The 17,713-nt window shown below is 49.4% G+C and overlaps 1 protein-coding gene across 3 annotated transcripts in view; it reads right to left on the bottom strand.

The window, feature by feature from the left end:
- Nucleotides 1–17,713, bottom strand: part of Msh6 (DNA mismatch repair protein Msh6) — a 102,322-nt gene that overhangs the window by 61,058 nt on the left and 23,551 nt on the right. For all 3 annotated transcript variants that reach the window (XM_077705085.1, XM_077705086.1, XM_077705087.1), the window contains 6 exons: nucleotides 13,870–13,944; nucleotides 13,193–13,328; nucleotides 11,888–12,027; nucleotides 11,762–11,824; nucleotides 5,818–5,889; nucleotides 1,667–1,865 (listed from right to left, as the gene is read on the bottom strand). In XM_077705085.1, coding sequence (XP_077561211.1) covers nucleotides 1,667–1,865; nucleotides 5,818–5,889; nucleotides 11,762–11,824; nucleotides 11,888–12,027; nucleotides 13,193–13,328; nucleotides 13,870–13,944 — 685 coding nt within the window. The remainder of the gene's footprint in view (nucleotides 1–1,666; nucleotides 1,866–5,817; nucleotides 5,890–11,761; nucleotides 11,825–11,887; nucleotides 12,028–13,192; nucleotides 13,329–13,869; nucleotides 13,945–17,713) is intronic.

Genomic DNA, 17,713 nt, shown 5'->3' with positions numbered 1-17,713 from the left:
CTTTTTCACCACGAGTGGTATGGCAGTGATACAAAATACAGTGATACAATTGGTTAGCAGTAGAAGTTCAAACTTAGAAGTTCGAATTGATGTAAACGTGTATGTGATTGCAAAACAAAAAAAAAAACTGCTTCCCATATTTCCTTCCACACACCTTCTGGTATCTATTCATGTCTTGCTGGTAATCTTTTGTTGCGTGGTTTTCCTACTGTTCTCAAGAACAATCAAGGATTTTTTTTTAATTACTGAAAAACTAATTAGCTCACATCAAAACTAATTAGATATTTAAAATCAGCTAAAAAAACTGAACAAGCCCATGAAACTTCGTCAGAATTGCTTGGAAAGCAAAAAAAAAAGTTTCTAAAAGAAGCATTTAGAAAATTACCGCCTAATTTCGATTACGTGTGTGGTATGCAAAACGTTAGAGCACATAATCAGTAAATATTTGGTCGAATACATCGAAAACAAAAAGCTTTTTTATGCGAAACAGCATGGGTTTCGCAGGCGGCTCTCAACTGTAACACAATTATTTTAAATTTCGCATTGCTTCGCCGAAGCCATCAACTCGAAAGAGCAAATTGATGCAGTTTCGATTGATCTTTCGGAAGCCTTTGACAGAGTTTGCCATGTGAAACTTATTAAGTTGTATGACTTCTGTACTAACCCTGGGATTATTCCTTGGATTCAGGCCTAATTGCTGGCAAACGGTCATCCAGTTTACTCTTAACATCCGGAGTACCTCAAGGGTCTGTTTTGGGGCCTATTTTATTTCTTTTGTATGTCAATGACATCGTGGACTCTGTGCATCCAGCCATTGAAGTGAAATTATTCGCTGATGACTGTTTGCTGTTTTGTCGCGTCAGAAGCGTTCGGTATCAGGAACTGTTTAATGATTCTTTCAATGTTGTGCATGACTTGTGTGTGCAGTGGAATATGCAGATAAATTATGGAAAAAAGTGCTAGTATAATAGTTACACAGAAGAAGTCCCCTTTGAATTTTACTATACCATGAATGATAGATTTTTAAGCGATCAAGTAAGCTAAAATACCTTGGTCTCACAATTACCACAAATTTGAATTGGAATGAACACATTGATAATATATGTGGTACTGCCCAAAAAAAGCTAGGTTTTCTGTGATGAAGGTTCAGAGATGCAACTTCGGAGGCTAAGCTGATGGCATACAGAACGTTCGTGCGGCCAACTCTCAAATATGGAAGTATAATTGGGGAACCGTATCAGAAGTATCAAATAAATAAGCTTGAGCGGGTTCAACAAATAGCTGCCAGGTTTATTTGTGCAGCATATTGCAGAAATCAGACGGTGACTGCCTTACTTGCCAAAGCAGAACTTCCGTTACTAGCCTCGCGTAGAAAAATGGCAAGGCTTAAATTCTCTCGCGAACTGTACACAGGCAAACTAAACTTACGTCCCGAGTTATATCTGCAAATTCCCAAATTCCTCACATCAATCATGCGTATGCTGTTTTGCCTTATTCTCCAAGGGTTGATATTTTTAAGCACTCTTTTCTTGTCGAAACTATTGTAAACTGGAATAACCTTGATCCACGAGTGTTTGTGGAACCAAATACCACTGATAGCTGAAATATTTCCGAACTAGTACGAGTTCTTTTCTTGTCCTCGGTTGCAACAAGGGCGGAGACCCACCGGGGTCGATGAAGTGCGCCAGCAGGGCCTCGGGGTAGCCGGTGGCCTCGAAGTAGGCCCCCTCGCGCAGCTGGCGCAGCGTCTCGGCGGCGTCCCACAGTTCCCGGCCGGGTCGCAGGACCTCCCGGGGCACCGCGTGCAGGGGCCCCTCCAGCACCGGCCACAGCAGGCTGGAGCGGGGCTCGGCCTCGTGCAGCACCTCGGTTCACCAAGACAGGGCAAGAGCAGCCAAAGCTCTCATCCAAATGCCCCCATGTCACGATTCGCCCCGTGTTCAGGAACGCTGGAGGATCACAGCACCCTCCAGCCATAGGGTTTCATACAATAATAACTAGAGGGGAAACTGGCACTGGTGTCAACGCGAACATGGCAGCGGCGCTTACGCTTCAATGGGAATGATGGGTAGTTGTGGAACCGGATTGCGTAGGATCAAAACAAGCTTCTGGCTGCGCAAATTGGGTTTTTTGACAAAAAAACTCTTATTGCCCGGTTCTCCGTTTACAAATTACATGGTGAACAAAAAAGTTGGTGACAAAAAACTGGTTTTGTACGAAATAAAACGCCGCGTTAAATAAAAAGCAGACGCGGAGTCGAGGAGGTTTGCGGAGCAGGTTTGCCATTTGTCGCCAACTGCAGCAGGACGCGGACTTCTTTAAAAACTACTTGTAAAAAGTTTCGGCGCTGGTGGTTTGTAATAGGGAGCGAAAAGTTTTGTGCTCATAAAAAAAAGAAACCGATTACCTTTGGAGAAGTTATTCTTGCCTGAATTAGTGACATTCATCAACCTGCGTTTCTATCAACCGCCGATACTGCTGGTCTACGTTGTAGGAGCCGGCGTTCGCACGGAAGGTGTGGCTGTTCCAAGCAATTCGCAACCATCGTTAGCTTCGACAATACATTGCTCTGCCGAATAAGCAGCGCCGCAACTCCTTATTCGCAGACAACTTCGCCGCACAGAGCGCCGTCATTTGTGTTTTCGTGCTCGCTGTGCCGGCAACGAATTGATAACCCACCCAATTCGCAACTCTAGTTATAAAATTCTCCCGCATTTCCCCGAGGGGGAGAATGTGAAAGTGCGAATGCACGGTTGTCGGCCCGCTTGCGGCGCTTGCGCTCGGCCCCCGCAGCCCACCGCCTCGCCGCCTTCTCTTCCATCTCTTCCATCGGGTTTGTAGTATCACGTGTACACCACGCAGTTATCAAGCCGCTATAACGCCGCTGAGTCGCCAACGCACGCCGCTGACGACGTAGTTTGAATGCGTTAAAGATATAAGGCGCGTCACTAACACTGATATCAGCGTCGTGTCCGTGGCTTGGTCGGTAGAGCGTCGCGCTGCGGCCGCAAAGTCCTCGGATCGAAACCTGGCGCCAGATGCTGTTTCTTTTTTAAATATAGAGGAGCACTGCGGACGCCGCCGCCGCCGGCGGTGGATGGTTTGGGGTCGCTTATAAAGCGCATTCGCACTTAAAACTTTCTACTCAGGGTGGCGTCAGTGTGCGCGCGGTATGCAGTTCAAGGAGAAACGTATTTTTGATAGCTTCTTCCAACACACCACATAGGCAAATGCGTTCATGTAAATCCAAAACAAAAACGAAACTGCCTGCAATCCATAGTAACTTCCGCAAGCCATTGAGCGCCAATCCGAATCCACAACTACCCATCACGCCCAGTGAGGCGTACGATCGCAGCGCCAGTTTCCCCTCTAGTTATTTGTATGAAACTCTATGCCCTCCAGCCGAGTGATGACCCACAGGAGACGGGGACCGACCGCAAGCTGCTGTGTTTGCCGGTGTTTATTGGCCAGCCAAACACAGTGTTGCTTGCCGAGCAGGCCAGTGCGTCGGCTGGCGGAGGAGGGCGTGTCACGTCTCACGCCAGAGCCTGTGAGGCTCGGTGCACCCTTGTCACTGACAGCTACATGCGGTCCCCACAGTTCCCAACGTTAAAGGCCAACTGCACTCAAATTTTCAACAACGTAAAAATAATGTCACCTAATAGTGAACATAAAGTGTGAAATGCAAAATATACGTTTCAAACACGAGCGCGTGCAACGCAAACACCTCATGACGTTGGTGTTTTCGGAACCGAAACTGAATTGAAAAGGCGGCTATTACTGGCAGCCAGACATGACGTACATGATGGAACGGAAGCGGCCGCACTAGAACCAGCGGCTACTCGTAGCCGCCTCCAAATGCGCGTGGTAGCGTCACATTTCGCACCGTTATTTCCATAGAAGAACACTTACTAACCTTTTCCAAGGATTACGGAGTTGGACGCAATTCCGACTCGCGTTGCTATCAGCCAAAATGAAATATACCCGGTATGCAGTTATTTTTCCATCACAATAACTGCCATTGTAGCAATCCTTGGCATTGCGTAGTGAAGAAGCCGGCCCCGATTCACAAAGCTAGTTGCTCGTATGACATCAAAAAGTAGCTTAGGTCAGCCAGCGCCTCGACTATCACAGCGCTCTCTTTGAAGGGAATACACCGCATGCGGGCGGAGATCAATGAATATTTTTACTAAACATTACAAAACAGCTTCCTGAATAGCATCCCAGTATTTTTCGCCTTGCTGCACATCGAGAATCGAATTATAAAAGCGATCTGAAACTATAAGCCAGCTTCCACAGCTAAATGATGCACTCAAACATAAAAGTTACCTATCTACCGCTGCTTCCTATTCTCACGAGAGACATGGGCCGTCAAAAACATTTTATTTTCAAGTAAACTAAATCTAGCGCTCGTGGGTTCTATTCTTGGCCGCCATGGCTGATTTTCCAATGGAGGTGAAAAGCAAAAACGCCCGTGTGTACGAGATATCGGCTCACGTTAAAGATCCCGAGGTGGTCAAAATTAATCCGGAGCCGTCCAGTACGGCGCGCCTCATCGCCTGTGTTGTGTCGGCGCGTTAAACCTTACACTTAATCAATAAATCTAGTGTGCTCTACAAAAGTAAATAGTACTTCATTTGGGAATTTAAAAAAAAAAATCAAGTTTGTTTAGGAGAGGAGCACTTTCGTTAGCTTTCGTACTTAGCGAAGACGACACCCGCCGCGGTGGCTCAGTGGCTAAGGCGTTGCGCTGCTGAGCACGAGGTCGCGGGTTCGATTCCCGGTCGCGGCGGCAGCTTTACTAATGGAGGCGAAAAGCAAAAACGCCCGTGTGTACGAGATTTCGGCGCACGTTAAAGATCCCCAGGAGGTCAAAATTAATCCGGAGCCCTCCACTACGGCACGCCTCATCACCTGCGTTGCGTCGGCGCGTTAAACCCTACAATCAATCAAACAATTTTGTGATTGTGTCACACAATTTTGTGTCAATATTTGTGCGGATATATTTGTTTCCAGGAGGAGGGCTGATTTTGGTTCACTTAGCGAGTGGGGCAAAAGTTGCACAAATGTTTATACTTGCGTGTACAACAACTCTAGTAAGGTAGGAAAACTTTGGACAGGTTGAAGGGATGGAGGTGGCATTGGCCCAGCCCAAATATTGCAAATATTGGACGCAGAAGTGAAAGTAGTCAAGAATTCATAAAAGATCTTTTTCTGTGATAGATGCAGTAGGAATGACAAATGTAAGCCAAGTGTGCGTGTCGCGATTTTTTTTTTAGCAGAAATATTATTTTCAAGTAAAAAAGTTTTGCTAACTCCAGAACGTTCCCAAGCACGTGAATAGTGAATGTAGACTTGTAATCTTTTTTATTGCACCGAGAAAAAAAATTGCGGATATTGCTACCGATACGGCTAGTTTTAAACATGTGCTGGCGACGGCGGCACAGCGCGGTGGTGTAGCAGAGAAACCCCGGGTGAACGTGTCCCTGCGCCCGGGGGAGTGCCGGGCAAGTAGCCGGTTTCCCAACCTCCGTCACAGGCCGCTCAGAACTTGTTTCGGCGACGTCGTCTGCACGGAGCGACTTTGAACGACTGTGCCTAGTCTGCTCGGTGCTTACGAAGCTTAGTGATTTTCAGAGCATAGACTACTCATTTGGATCAAGTTTGGAGCAGAAAAAATTTGAGTGCAGTTGGCCTTCAAGGCTTCGGCAGAGTTCGGTGGCCAGTTCACCAGCACCCCAGTGGCCTCCGAGGCGACACCATCCCTGGTCACTTCCCCAGTTCCCGCCCCCGCAGCAGCAGCAGCAGCGCACTCACCTGGGCTGGCGGGTAGTGGGACACGGCAGTGCGCAGCTGGGAACAGAACTGGTCGTCCTCGAACTGGCCCAGCTGCGGAGAGGGCGCATCATCACACGCTCAGCTCGCCCCTGCCCAACAGGCCACACTCCCGAGAACGGCTCCCCCCATGTCTGCTGCATGCACCCTGCCAACTTCGATGGTGCTTAGCTTCCTTAATGCCCCCATCGCACTTGGTAACCCCAGCAACATTTGTGGCACCAATCAACTCCCAAGCATGCCAAATTGACGTCAGCTGCATTTGAGCACCACAGCCAGGTGAGGCTCCTTCTTTCAGGGCGGCGACACATTTCCCCTGACCCCCTTGGGCGGGGCACAGAACCAGGTGTTAGAAGCTGACGCTGGCCCTGCGCACCTGCTGGGGCGTGGCGAGAAGTGGCTCGCTCTCACAACATGCGTCCCCTATTCCGCATAAAAAAAAAGACTACGCCAAGAAGGACTTGCATGGCACAGCCAAGTGCATTCGCTGTGCACAGGTGACGCAAGAATTAATTGGTAGGCACTTTCTACGGCCTTCGTGGTCAGGGGGCAAAAAAAAATGGCCCTACCTCGGCAGGTGAAATGAGAGAAAACATTTTCGCTCGCTAAGTCTGGTTTTGCTGACGTGAATTTTGCACGATACAGTCAAATCCCACTACGACAAAAATAATGAGACGTGTGAAAAATTTCACTGAAGGGGGGACGCGGCTTTCAACTTCGGAAAAATGACCAAAACATCGTTTTTTTGAAACCCACATATTCGGCTTCTATGTTTCCTATTCTATGCGTCTGCAAAGTTTTTAGGCTGAAAAGCGTCGCAAAGTGGCATAAAAAAATACTTTTGTCAGGCGCGGTGACAAACTATCAGCGCAAAAGGGCGAAAAAACGGCAATTTTCGGAGCGCTCTATCTCCGCACCGGTGCCACCGGGCGCGGCCATTTTGATATGGTTAGATCGGCCGAGCGATCGTCTTTCCGGTTCTGCTCGTCTCTTTTATCTTCGTTCATTCACAAGCGCACAAACGGCAGAAAAGAAACGACGCACATACGAAGCTAGAAATAGATGCTGAAGCGCTATTGGTCTTCGGTCGGGGCGCGGAACACCGACCCTCCTGATTGGATGTCACGGGCGCAATGCAAGATGGCGGCCGCCTGAGCTGCGTAGCGAGCGGTTTGAGTTCATTTTCGCCGCTTCGCTCGGCCGAGTTTCTGTTCAATCTATGGCATTCAACACGGACGTTATCGCGGTGGGAATGCCGGAGATAACGAGCCAGATTACGGGAAGTTGTGTGGCTCGAAAGGAGGAGGTCATCGAACGCTTCGTGGTGCGCGTGACTCTACCGTCGCCAGACCCCGGAGGGTGACGCGGTGTGCGCGCTTGCAATAGCGGTTCGTGAAGTGAACTTTTGGTCGGGTTTGCGATGTTTACACGCTTAGTTATTGCTGTGTTTTGACTGTGGGCTCGCTAGCCTTGAGAAAGAAACGGTCGACGCGTCAAACGCTGCGGCGCGCACGGCATAGCCGACGCGCATTGGGGCAGCACATGACTGGGCAACCGGTTACGATTGAACGCCAGTAGTTGTAATTAATGCCTGCGTCGTTAGATTTAATCTTAAAAGCGACCTGACCAGCCATATCAGCTGTAATCAAAGTTCGATATGTCGCGGTAAGCGTGCGCTAAGATGCGCGCGAGCCATATCGCCTTTCTTGCGCAACGTTTCCCGTGCACTTGTAATTTTCATGCAAACAGGTTTGAGTTAGTAATATAGGAATAAAAATATGTTCTCTGCATTAAAAATGTACGTTTGTCGCAGCATTTAACAGTGATTTTTTAGTGAAATTATTGATTCCATTGCTCAGGGCATACTGGCTTTGCTGCGAGAAATATTGGATGCCTTGAATGTCAAAAGTAGTAAAAAAATATGCTCTTGCATTGAAGTTGGGAGTTATGCAGAATACTCTACCAAGCTTCAAAGTAGCTAATTTTCATCCTTGTGGTATGCAAACTTTTGGCAATGAACACCTGCACGTATGAGTACTAAGTTGCTGTGCCAGGCAAGATGATAAAGCATAAAAAAAAGCCAAAAATGTTCAAATTTAAGTAAAAAAAATGCTTAACTTGTTGCCATGGTGACAACACTGCAAAAGGAAGCTGTTCAGTGCGATACAGCCAACCAGCTAACCTACTTTGCATTGAAAGCCCATTGAAACCCATCTCCCCCTTCATTTGATCTGCAAAGTGGGGTATGTACTCTTCACAGAGGAGCTGAAAATGATATTTTCTGGAAAGAGAAAGGCTGTGAAAGGCACTCCAATTTCAAGGCAAGGCATTCCAGAAGCCCCATGTTCAAAAGGACATGAAAGGCTACAACCGTGACGACTTTTGATAAGTGAAACCTATGTTGCAACTTTGGAAGCCGTTTTCTCAAAACAGTTTTTTTTGCCACCTGTGTCGCTTGTACCAGGGATTTCTTTGTGACCGCTGGGTCTATTTTGATTCCGTTTCTTGCATTACATTCCTTGATGAACAGTTCAGGTCGTGACACTCTTGGTTTTCCAGATTTGTTTTTTGTGATTTTTTTATTCACATAATCGTTCACAGTCAACATGCCTATTGCACATTAACCTCTAAAAAAATGAAAACTAAAAAACATTGTGTTGTAAAAAAAAAAATTCTAAAACTGTCACGACCTCGTCCATTCATTTGGGAATGCAAAGCACTTCGAACAAATTTTCTATCATGTTTTATAAGCCGCTCAAGCTCGGTACAAGCGGAACAGAAAGAAAATTTAATACATAAAAAAGTTTTCAGAATATTAGCTTGAAATTTTTATGGTGTTATCACGGAAGCATTTCCAGTTGCTGTGCCAATTTTCATCAAAATCCACAAAGAAATAAAAAAGTTGATTTTGAAAGCCACGTCCCCCCTGAAGCGGGAATTTGTTATGGTGAAATATGACCCAACATACCACAAAAGGACAAAATAAATACCCTCGTATATTTTCGGCCTCGTGGACCACATAATGCAATCTTTAGGAAAAGGAGTGACGAACGCTGACTCGGACAACAAAGGTACCAGTGGTTGCAAGAGTGGACCATTGGTGAAACACCGCAGTGGTGGGAAGCGCTAGCTCCCAAAGGGGGGGGGGGACACAGAGGTGTTTGACCTGTTCACGGCATGCATGGCTTTGCTGAGAGTTGCACGTGAAGCCCCTGTTCAAGGCCAGCTTAAAGGACCCCCAAGATGGGGCTTTTCTGGGGGTTGATGTATCGCACTGCAATTTCTCGAACTAATCTGCGACGTACTAGTCTGACCTCGACTTGAGCAATTCCTATGAGCGTAAGAACACCGGAAAGCTACAAAAACACCTCTCGTGTGTGACTGCTCCGATAAAGTGGCAGGTGGTGGCGCAAGGCAATCACAAACGCTCGGAAGGACACAGCAGCGAGTGCCTGAGAAACGGCTCCACTTCTGGCACAAGCTTGCTCAGCTGGCGTACCCAAAACGATTCTTGCGCAAACACAACATCACCTCAAACGCTGCCAGTGGCTCCGGTGCGGTGGCAGGCTGCGATTTGAACAATGCACGGTTATAGGCGGACACAGGCATCAGGCGACCCAAGAAATTATAGAAGCGAGGGGGGAATTTCATGGATTAGGTGGCCAGCGTTCCCCTTCTATCACTGTCCACAAAGGAACTGCACTATCTGTCAACTTGTGGCTCACAGATGTAAACGGCCGAGCGTTGCAAGTGACAATGCATATTGCTAAGGCTATCTTTTAAGGCTCCCTCCTAATATCGCTGTTTTACAGCGACCATTTTGCTAATGTACATAGGTGCTGTTTCAAAATTAAAAGTCAGTTGGCAGTAGCGTTGTCCCCCACGTTTTGTTGCTGCTGCGGTCGGCGCCTTTTTCCTTGCTCCCGTGTTCCCCCACCCCTGCAACCTGTGGTCGCCCGCATGTGAAGAGCGCCTCACAGGATGAGGAATAGAGCTGCTCACTCGCCAATGTGGCACGCCTGTTGTCTTGCGCCCCGACTGGGCACGACGGCACTGGACCTGCTAGTGCGGGATGGCGCGGGTTGGAGACTAAGCAGGAAAGCCTCGAGGAATGGCAGAAGCAAAACTGCCACGACAGCTGCTTTTGCAACGCATCCACCACGGGATAGCGGCGACAGGGCATCCCAGTTGCAACTGATACGGATCTGGCTTTTTGAAAAACCGAGCCTGCGCCTGATCGACAGACTGCCAGCCACATCGTTATCACCACCAAGCAGTGGGTTTTCAGTGAAACCAAAGGGGGTCCACACAGCGTCCGCAGCCGGACTGACGACGTCAGCGGAAGGAAGCATTCCCACGGAGCGAGCAGATGACAGCACGGACGGACAGAGCCCGCTCTCGATGCACGGGCCATCTGCACATCGGGTTCGAGTGGCCGAGGGTGGTGGCCGAGATAGACGCCGACCTCAAGCGCCGTAGCATTGGCCACGAGAACAAGCCGCGCAAGATCACGTATACGCACTGAATGAGAACGTGCCTACGCATGCAGGAAAGATGTGGCGCTCAGATTTTCTGGTTCTATGTTCCTTGAACACCTGCTTTCACTGCTGTCGCTTCACGCACCCTACATTTCGTGGCTTTCTGATGTAGCTACACATCCTCATTCAATGCAAGGCACTCGACATTACTTCAGAGAACTCTACAGACAACACATTTCATTGCATCCGTCATACTTTTTAGGAGACGACGCCATGTTTTCCGTTCAGCGCGCCTTCAAGTTTTTTTCAGAAGTTCACTTCTTACAGCTCATCTCATACCACCCATAGTTTTACCCCTGGTCCTATACACCAGCCACATTATTTATCTTTTAACCACTCTTGGTCCTCACCCTGGCCCTGTACACCAGCCGTACTCATAGTCTTTTAATTGATTTTATTCGTGTTCCCTCTAATCAATTTTAGTTGTCACCTATTCATCAACACTTTCTTGGCGCTCTTTGCCCTAGCTGGCCTTGCGCCATTAACATTCAAACATCATCATCATCATTCCTGATGTTGTTGTGGGCTTGCGTCCGTTCTCCTTGCGATATCGCTGCTGGGCAGGCAGTTGATGAACGCTGCGATCAGTGTTTTGGCCACTCGTGTTTGTGTCCGTCAAGTCAAATGCCCCGCACCGCTGTGCAACCGTGCCGAAACAAGCCCGCGTCCCGCAGGAAAAAGGCCCGCAAGCCCAAAAATGTTAATAAACGAAGGCGTAGCGGCGATCTCAATACGCCCACTGCTATCAGCAGAGAGGCGCGGTTGCTAGACTATGCAGCCTTGTGCGTGCCCAAGCACAGCATCCCCCCTCCAGAATGGGGAACAGAAATGAAGCCTGGCATTGTCAGCCCCAGGGTTCGCTCGCTAGGGTCACCAATCAATGACGTCGCATCCCGTGGTACGCATTCCGCGGTCTGAATCGGTGGTTTTATCCGCCGTATGAATCGGCCTCAAGCGGTGCAGATGCATAAGATGCTACAGGTGGCTGGTGCTGTGCTTTCTTTCATCGTTCAAGCCCAGCTCCACTCGGTGAAAATTTCATTCAAGCGAAAACGAGCCCCACAATTGTTCCGGCAGACAGGTAATAGGAAATACTTCGTTGAAGCGGAGTTTGTTGCAGTGGGGTTCGGCTGTACGAATATCGCCATCATGGTGATCCTACTGCTTTAGCAGTTACAGGTGTGCGATGAAAACAGTGCCCCTCCTTTGCCACCAAAGGGGGCGATGTGGATAGCGGGCCTCAGCTGGTCCCCCTTGGCATACCGCACGCGCACCACACCGAAAAAGCACCTCGCATGCAGCCCTCAGGTGGGGCCCCGTTCGAGCCCTGTTTGAAGTGGGGAAAAGAAGCCCTCCTCCCAGCCGGCCCGGAGGCCCGTACTACTCACGTGGAACTTGCCCACCGAGGTGTCGACGAAGCAGATGCCGAAGTGCGGGCGGCCTTCCACCTCCTGCGCACAGAAAGCCGCGCTGGTCAGCAGGAGCCGAGGAGCACACACCACAGGTGCACTCACCCGGTGGACGATGGCCAGCAGGAAGGACGGCTCGGGGTCACACAGCTGGCCGTCCTGGGCGCCAAAGGTGCGCGTCGCCCGGGACGTGATGCGGCAGATCTCCCGCCGCACCACCCTGTCAAACTTGCTCGGACGGGACACTGCACGGGCCGGGGGAGAGCAAACTGCGTGCACCGCTGCGTGGCCGCTGGCAGCTCACCAGTTGTGGGGTTTAACGCGCCGACGCTTCACACGCAATGAGGTGCACCGACTTAATTTGACCATTTGGAGATCTTTAACGATATCAAACACACGGGCGTTTTTGCTTTCCGCCTCCATCAGAACAGCAGCATGCACAGCTGAGGGCAGCCCGATTCATTTCACGCAATCATGACTATCGCAGCGTCACAACGCAAATTAAAGGCAGCCTTTTGCTTCAACCCCTGAGTACTCGCCGCGACATTTCTTTCCTTTGCCCCTTTCACAAATACGTGTGCAGCAACAGACCTTGCCCACTTCACCTTGATGTTCCCTCCATTACTTCACGCAGGCTGTATAATAATCACGTCCATTTCACGCGGTTACACGGGTCAACTGATGCATTCAACTCATCTGCTCTTCCTCACGCCAACCGTTTGTGGAATGGCCTTCCAAATAACATCGCATCAGTATCAGACAACAATTCTTTCCGTCAGCTGCTGCTTACTCTCTTTTCACAATAAGATCTTACCACTGTTTTGCACATTTTTTTTTATTCTGCTATGTCCTGTATCCCTCGTATGTACCTCTAAAGATGTACTTGAAGCCCACACGAACCTTTTGTCTTTGTACCACAGCATGGTCTTTCTTGTTTTCTTTCTTTTTTCGAGTCGCACTTTGCGCCCGATTATGAATGTTCTACACTGAAAATGTTTTCTGCATTTGCGCATAGGTTCTGCCTTCTTTCAGGTGATTTTTCTTTTGTGTGTACTACAAACTACTGCAACTCCTTAGTGCGTGTCGCGTCCGTATTGTCGGCTATTGCTGTTTCCATCACCTACTACCCTGATTGTATTCGGTTCACTTTTCATTCTTATGTGTAGTTGCCATAAGTGCGCACTATGCAATTGACTTTTCTTTTCCCTTGTTATCGTCTTGCGCTGCAAACCTTGTGGCCATCACTTGTTCTGCTATGTTATATATTGCGTGAAGAAATTCTGCGCGACCTGTGGCTCCTCGCCTTACTCAATGCCCCCCGCCAAGGGGCCCGTGAGGCATTCCAAACCGACAGGCAGACAGACACACAGCTGGAGCCCCTGCTGCACCAGCCCCGCAGCCCGTACGCACTCTGGCGGCAGCGCTCCTCCATCATGCGGGGGGTCTCGGTCTGCTCGACGCGGGCCACCTTGTAGCCCCGCTGGATCAGGGCCTCCGAGTAGCGGCCGTAGGCAATCTCCGGGAAGCCCGAGTGCGCAAACTCCCCCTGCACCAGTGCAGAACACTCGGCCACACTGGGCGGCACACACAGCACAGGTGCGCCAAGCAGCGCAGATGCAACTTTGGGACAGCCAAAACCAGAGCGCTTCAATGTTTTTCCCTGGCCGTTTCACATAAGCAGGGGTGAGACAGCTGAATCAGATTTGGGAGCAGTTCTGGGAGCAGCGAAACCTCGATTTTGGAGCAGAAGAACGACATTTATTATGTCCCCTGAGAAGCTGGCAACTGGGGGAGAAGGGGGGGAGTGCACTTCTTAATCAGTTTTGAACGTACATCACACTAAAACAACACTAAAAGAGATCTGGTGAAGAAATAGGAGATAAAGTTTTAACCTATGCAGGAGCAACTAGAATGTCTACAAGGGGCGAAATTTGAACTTTACAGGGATGCACGAACAGCCATTAAAAGTCAGCGGGGCGTCACCCTGTTCATTGAAGCCGGGGCCAGAACCAGCACTGCCCCAGCTAACAGGCAAGCGGAGTCGGGGCCCAGCTGGTTCGGCTGCAGAGGGCGAGCAGGGCAGTTACCTTCATGAAGACGAGGCCCAGTTCCTCCACCCCGATGACGGCATCCATGTGGTACAGCTCGTAGAACTTGCCCACCTGGCCCAGGGGCAAGACAAGACGGTGAGAACGGGGGCTGTTTCCCCACGCCTCACCTGCACATGCTTTCGCGAGTGGCCATGCCGGGCAGGACCAGCTTGTCGCCACCCTCTCCCCGACCAGGGGAAGGCCTCCTCTCCCCCCGAGCTGACCTGCGGAACGTGTGCTTTCCGCCGGGAGCCAACTGGCCGATTTGGTCGGAATCAGAAAATCTCAAGTGGAAAGAGGGCTAGTCAATTTTCCAAATACTGACGCTTATCTTTTGAAGTATTGCTTTTCCACCGCTACGGAACACTATGCCTAGGGTACTTCCAATGGCAGATAACACGGATCGCGACCGTTTGGCTAGTCACGGAACATGCGTTCTCTTCTCGTTGCGTCTGGAACGTTGGCAGGAAAAGAACACAAGACTTTTATCCGCGCCCTTTTTAACCAATCCTCAAGAATTAAATGCCAATACAAAAGCGACGTTCAGTTGGCAACACAGGGGAACCCGTTGCGCTATTTCCCAACGAAAAATAAATAGGAACGTTTTACCACATCTGTGAAAGGTAAAAGGACCATGCTCCTCAGACCGCAAAGCAGGACGGGTGTAAGAAAGGGCGTGGCACACTCAGGCTCAGCGAAATTCTGCTTCGACTGGAAGATCATTCGCTTCATACTTTTCTCCTCGGCCTTTGACGTTCAACGAACAGCGTCATTTGCTGAATAAGTAAATAAGTGCTGAAGTACGCCCACCCAGCGTTTGTCCAACGCAGAAGGGTGCACTGAATGGATTATTGGTACACTGTAACTTAAACAAAACAGCTCAGACATTCGGACTAAGCAAGAAACACACACAGTTTGCTTAGTTCCATCGTGTGCACTCTTTCCTTGAAGTTCTTGAAACAGTTTCTTTCGCATTTCATTCCTCCCTTTTCATTAGTGACACTGAAGCTTTATACCCGTTTTTCATATTTCTGGCCGAAAGCGGGACAAAACACCGTCCCACAAGCAGTCTGTGGGACCACAGCCGCAAAACCGGGACGTGTCCTGCCTAAATCGGGACGTCTGGTCACGTTAGTAAAAGGGCACTCCATATTCAGTCTTTATGGTTTTGTGATTGACTGTTGTTTAACTGTCTTCGCAAGCGACATTACGCGAAGCTGCAAACACATCTCGCTGTTCTAGGCGCGTGTTAGATTTGAAAAGGAATGCAAAATGGTCAACAGTGCAGCCGTAACAAAATTTGTGCTCACTGTGAGGTCCAAGAAGCCTGGTTTACACACTGTAACCAGCTGCTATAGTCACTTTGCCAAAATCTAATTAGACACGAGATGTCGATTGTGATCCGCGAGTTAGTAATTTAATTCGCAATTTCGCTTGCGATGAAAGCTTTAAATAAGTGACCCAACAGCGCTATTCACCAAACCTGCCATCAAAGTTGATAAAATTTCACTTAACCAAAGCTGAGCCTAATAGGCCGACTTGAACGTTTACATTTACATCTCTGCGCAGGTTAAAATTCCGAAATTCTATGTTGCCTTTCGAACACACGAAAGATTATCCTAAGCTCCTACGAAAAGTGTCGGGGCAGCGAAGTGCTGTTACCGTTTCAAGGCATCCCACAAATGGAATAATGCGTCATGCTTCCACTAAAAATGATTGAAACTGCTGCCTTCAACTGAGTTCCAGAGATTGAGGCTTCCTAATTTGTCCCTGTTTCTGTTTGTATTGAAGGTTCAAAGTCATACTCGGGAAATATCGAGCTTGCTACGAGCCACAGCGTGCAGGTTCATTATTATTATTTCAGCCGTTCTGAAATTGCCGGTGGGTCGCCGAAGGGTCGCTACTTTTTCAGCGTGGTAATGAAAGCTTCTTGCCGCTTCCATGCGATACATTGAACATCGAGGAACCGAACTACAGCATACCACTCTTGTATGTGCCTTTCATGCGCACGTACGGCGCAAAAAAGGCATGAAGTGCGCCCACAGTGTGCATTCTCCCGGGCCGCTAAGTGAAGCATCCACACTAGCAGCGCGACGCTGTCGCCACCTACATGTCGATCTCGCGGCGAATAGTCGAACCTCGATATATGGAACAGCGCGGTGATTGCGAAATAGTTTTATAAACAAAAATTCAATATATGAAACCACATAAAAAACACATCATAAACTTGTACAAATCAATGAATGAATGAATCATGGTGCAATAAATACTCACTTGGAGCTTCCAACAAAGTATTTATTGTTTTGGCTGAAAGTACTGGTAGCCCGCTTCTTGTTGGCAATGGCGTGTCTAACTAGGGCGTCCTCAACATACCCCAAGCGATCCACAAGCGATAGGCCAGTGCCTTCTACTGCGCTGCAGTAGCAGCATAATAGGGCACCATCAGCGCTTGCGAGATCAACCTCGGCAGCGTCTTTGTCTACTCAGCAGTAACTTCCACCGCGACCTCCACATCCGTCAACTCCACCATTGTTCCGGTGCTGTCGTCACCGCCAACGATGTCATAGATGCACATCCTTCGTGGCTTAGCACCAACAAAGCGCTCCAACTTGTGCCAGGTTTCTTTGAGCTCGCATTCTTCCTCTGTACCGTGCAATCCTGCTTCTTCGGCTGCTTCCTCTGAAGCTTATTCAGCACGGCCAATGAAGCCCGCATGCCGAAAACAGCTAGCTTTGTGTACTGCTTGACATTGTCCCAAGAGGCTGCTGGCAGTTGAAAAGCACCCAAAAGATCCATCTCTAGATCTTGGCCCGTCCAGAGTTTAACAATGTCAACCAGCCAGTGCTCATAGATGGACTTGAAGGTGCGAACAATGCCCTGGTCCAACTGCTGAAGTTTGGGTGTGGTGTTAGGTGGCAATAATGCTCAGCTGGACATCGGTGAGGCGTGTTCTCCAGTTGTCAACTGCGAGGCATTCCTTCCGGCCGTGACGCACCAGGTACGAATCCCACGCCTTCGACCTTCCATCCCACGCCTTTGGGACATCATCCAAGGCTTCCTGTGCCAGGCACACGCCACCGCAACACTGGGGCATGCAACGTGGGGTTGGAAACCTGCCTATGGCCGCAACTTCGTGCTTCCATCCAGGCGGGCAGCCAGCAGAACTGCCACGCAACCCTGCCAGACGCGCTTTTGCCAGAACCGCCCTGCTTCGTCCGCGTTGAACCTCTGGTGCGGCTCCAGCTCCTCGCTCAACCCGCCTTCCCGACAAGGCTAAAACGGGCCTGAAAACGTTGCAGCCAACCGCTCCGGGCACCGAGAAGGAGCACAAAGTGAATGGCCGTCTGTTGCCACAACGGACTTCTCAGCATCTTCAAAGGCAGCTTTGTGCACACGCCTGAGTGCTGCTTCTGCTCTGCCTTGGCCTTTCTTGGCATGCCTGAAGCTCCAGCAATGCTCGATTTCCCAACGCTCTGGATTGCTTCCAATTTTGCGGCAAATGTCAGGGACGTTCGTTTCTTCGCATTTGCAGCCATCCCGACACGAACCATCTTACGACACACGACAGGCCCAAAGCTGATCCCACCCACAAGTACAATAACAACGACCGGTGCAGCACAACCGAGAAGCAGTCGGTGCAGCACAGGCTCCGTTCAAATGGGCCCCATCGATGACTGCAGCTACAGTGCACCACCGCTATCCTCGGAGGGGTTGCGGAAAAGCTTGCTGCCCTCTGTCAACAGGGCGCGAGCGGTCGGTCTGGGGTGGCGGAGTCCGATATAGTATCCAACTCGTGTCCGTCCCGTTCAAAATAGAGAAATTAGAAATGCATGCGATTTCC

The sequence above is a fragment of the Haemaphysalis longicornis genome, unplaced genomic scaffold (assembly GCF_048455015.1).
Source record: "Haemaphysalis longicornis isolate Haplotype H1 unplaced genomic scaffold, Haemaphysalis longicornis Haplotype H1 scaffold_3, whole genome shotgun sequence".
NCBI classification, from domain to species: Eukaryota; Metazoa; Arthropoda; class Arachnida; order Ixodida; family Ixodidae; genus Haemaphysalis; species Haemaphysalis longicornis.
The sequence above is the reverse complement of the archived record's forward strand: the minus strand, read 5'-3'. Positions and strand labels throughout refer to the sequence as shown.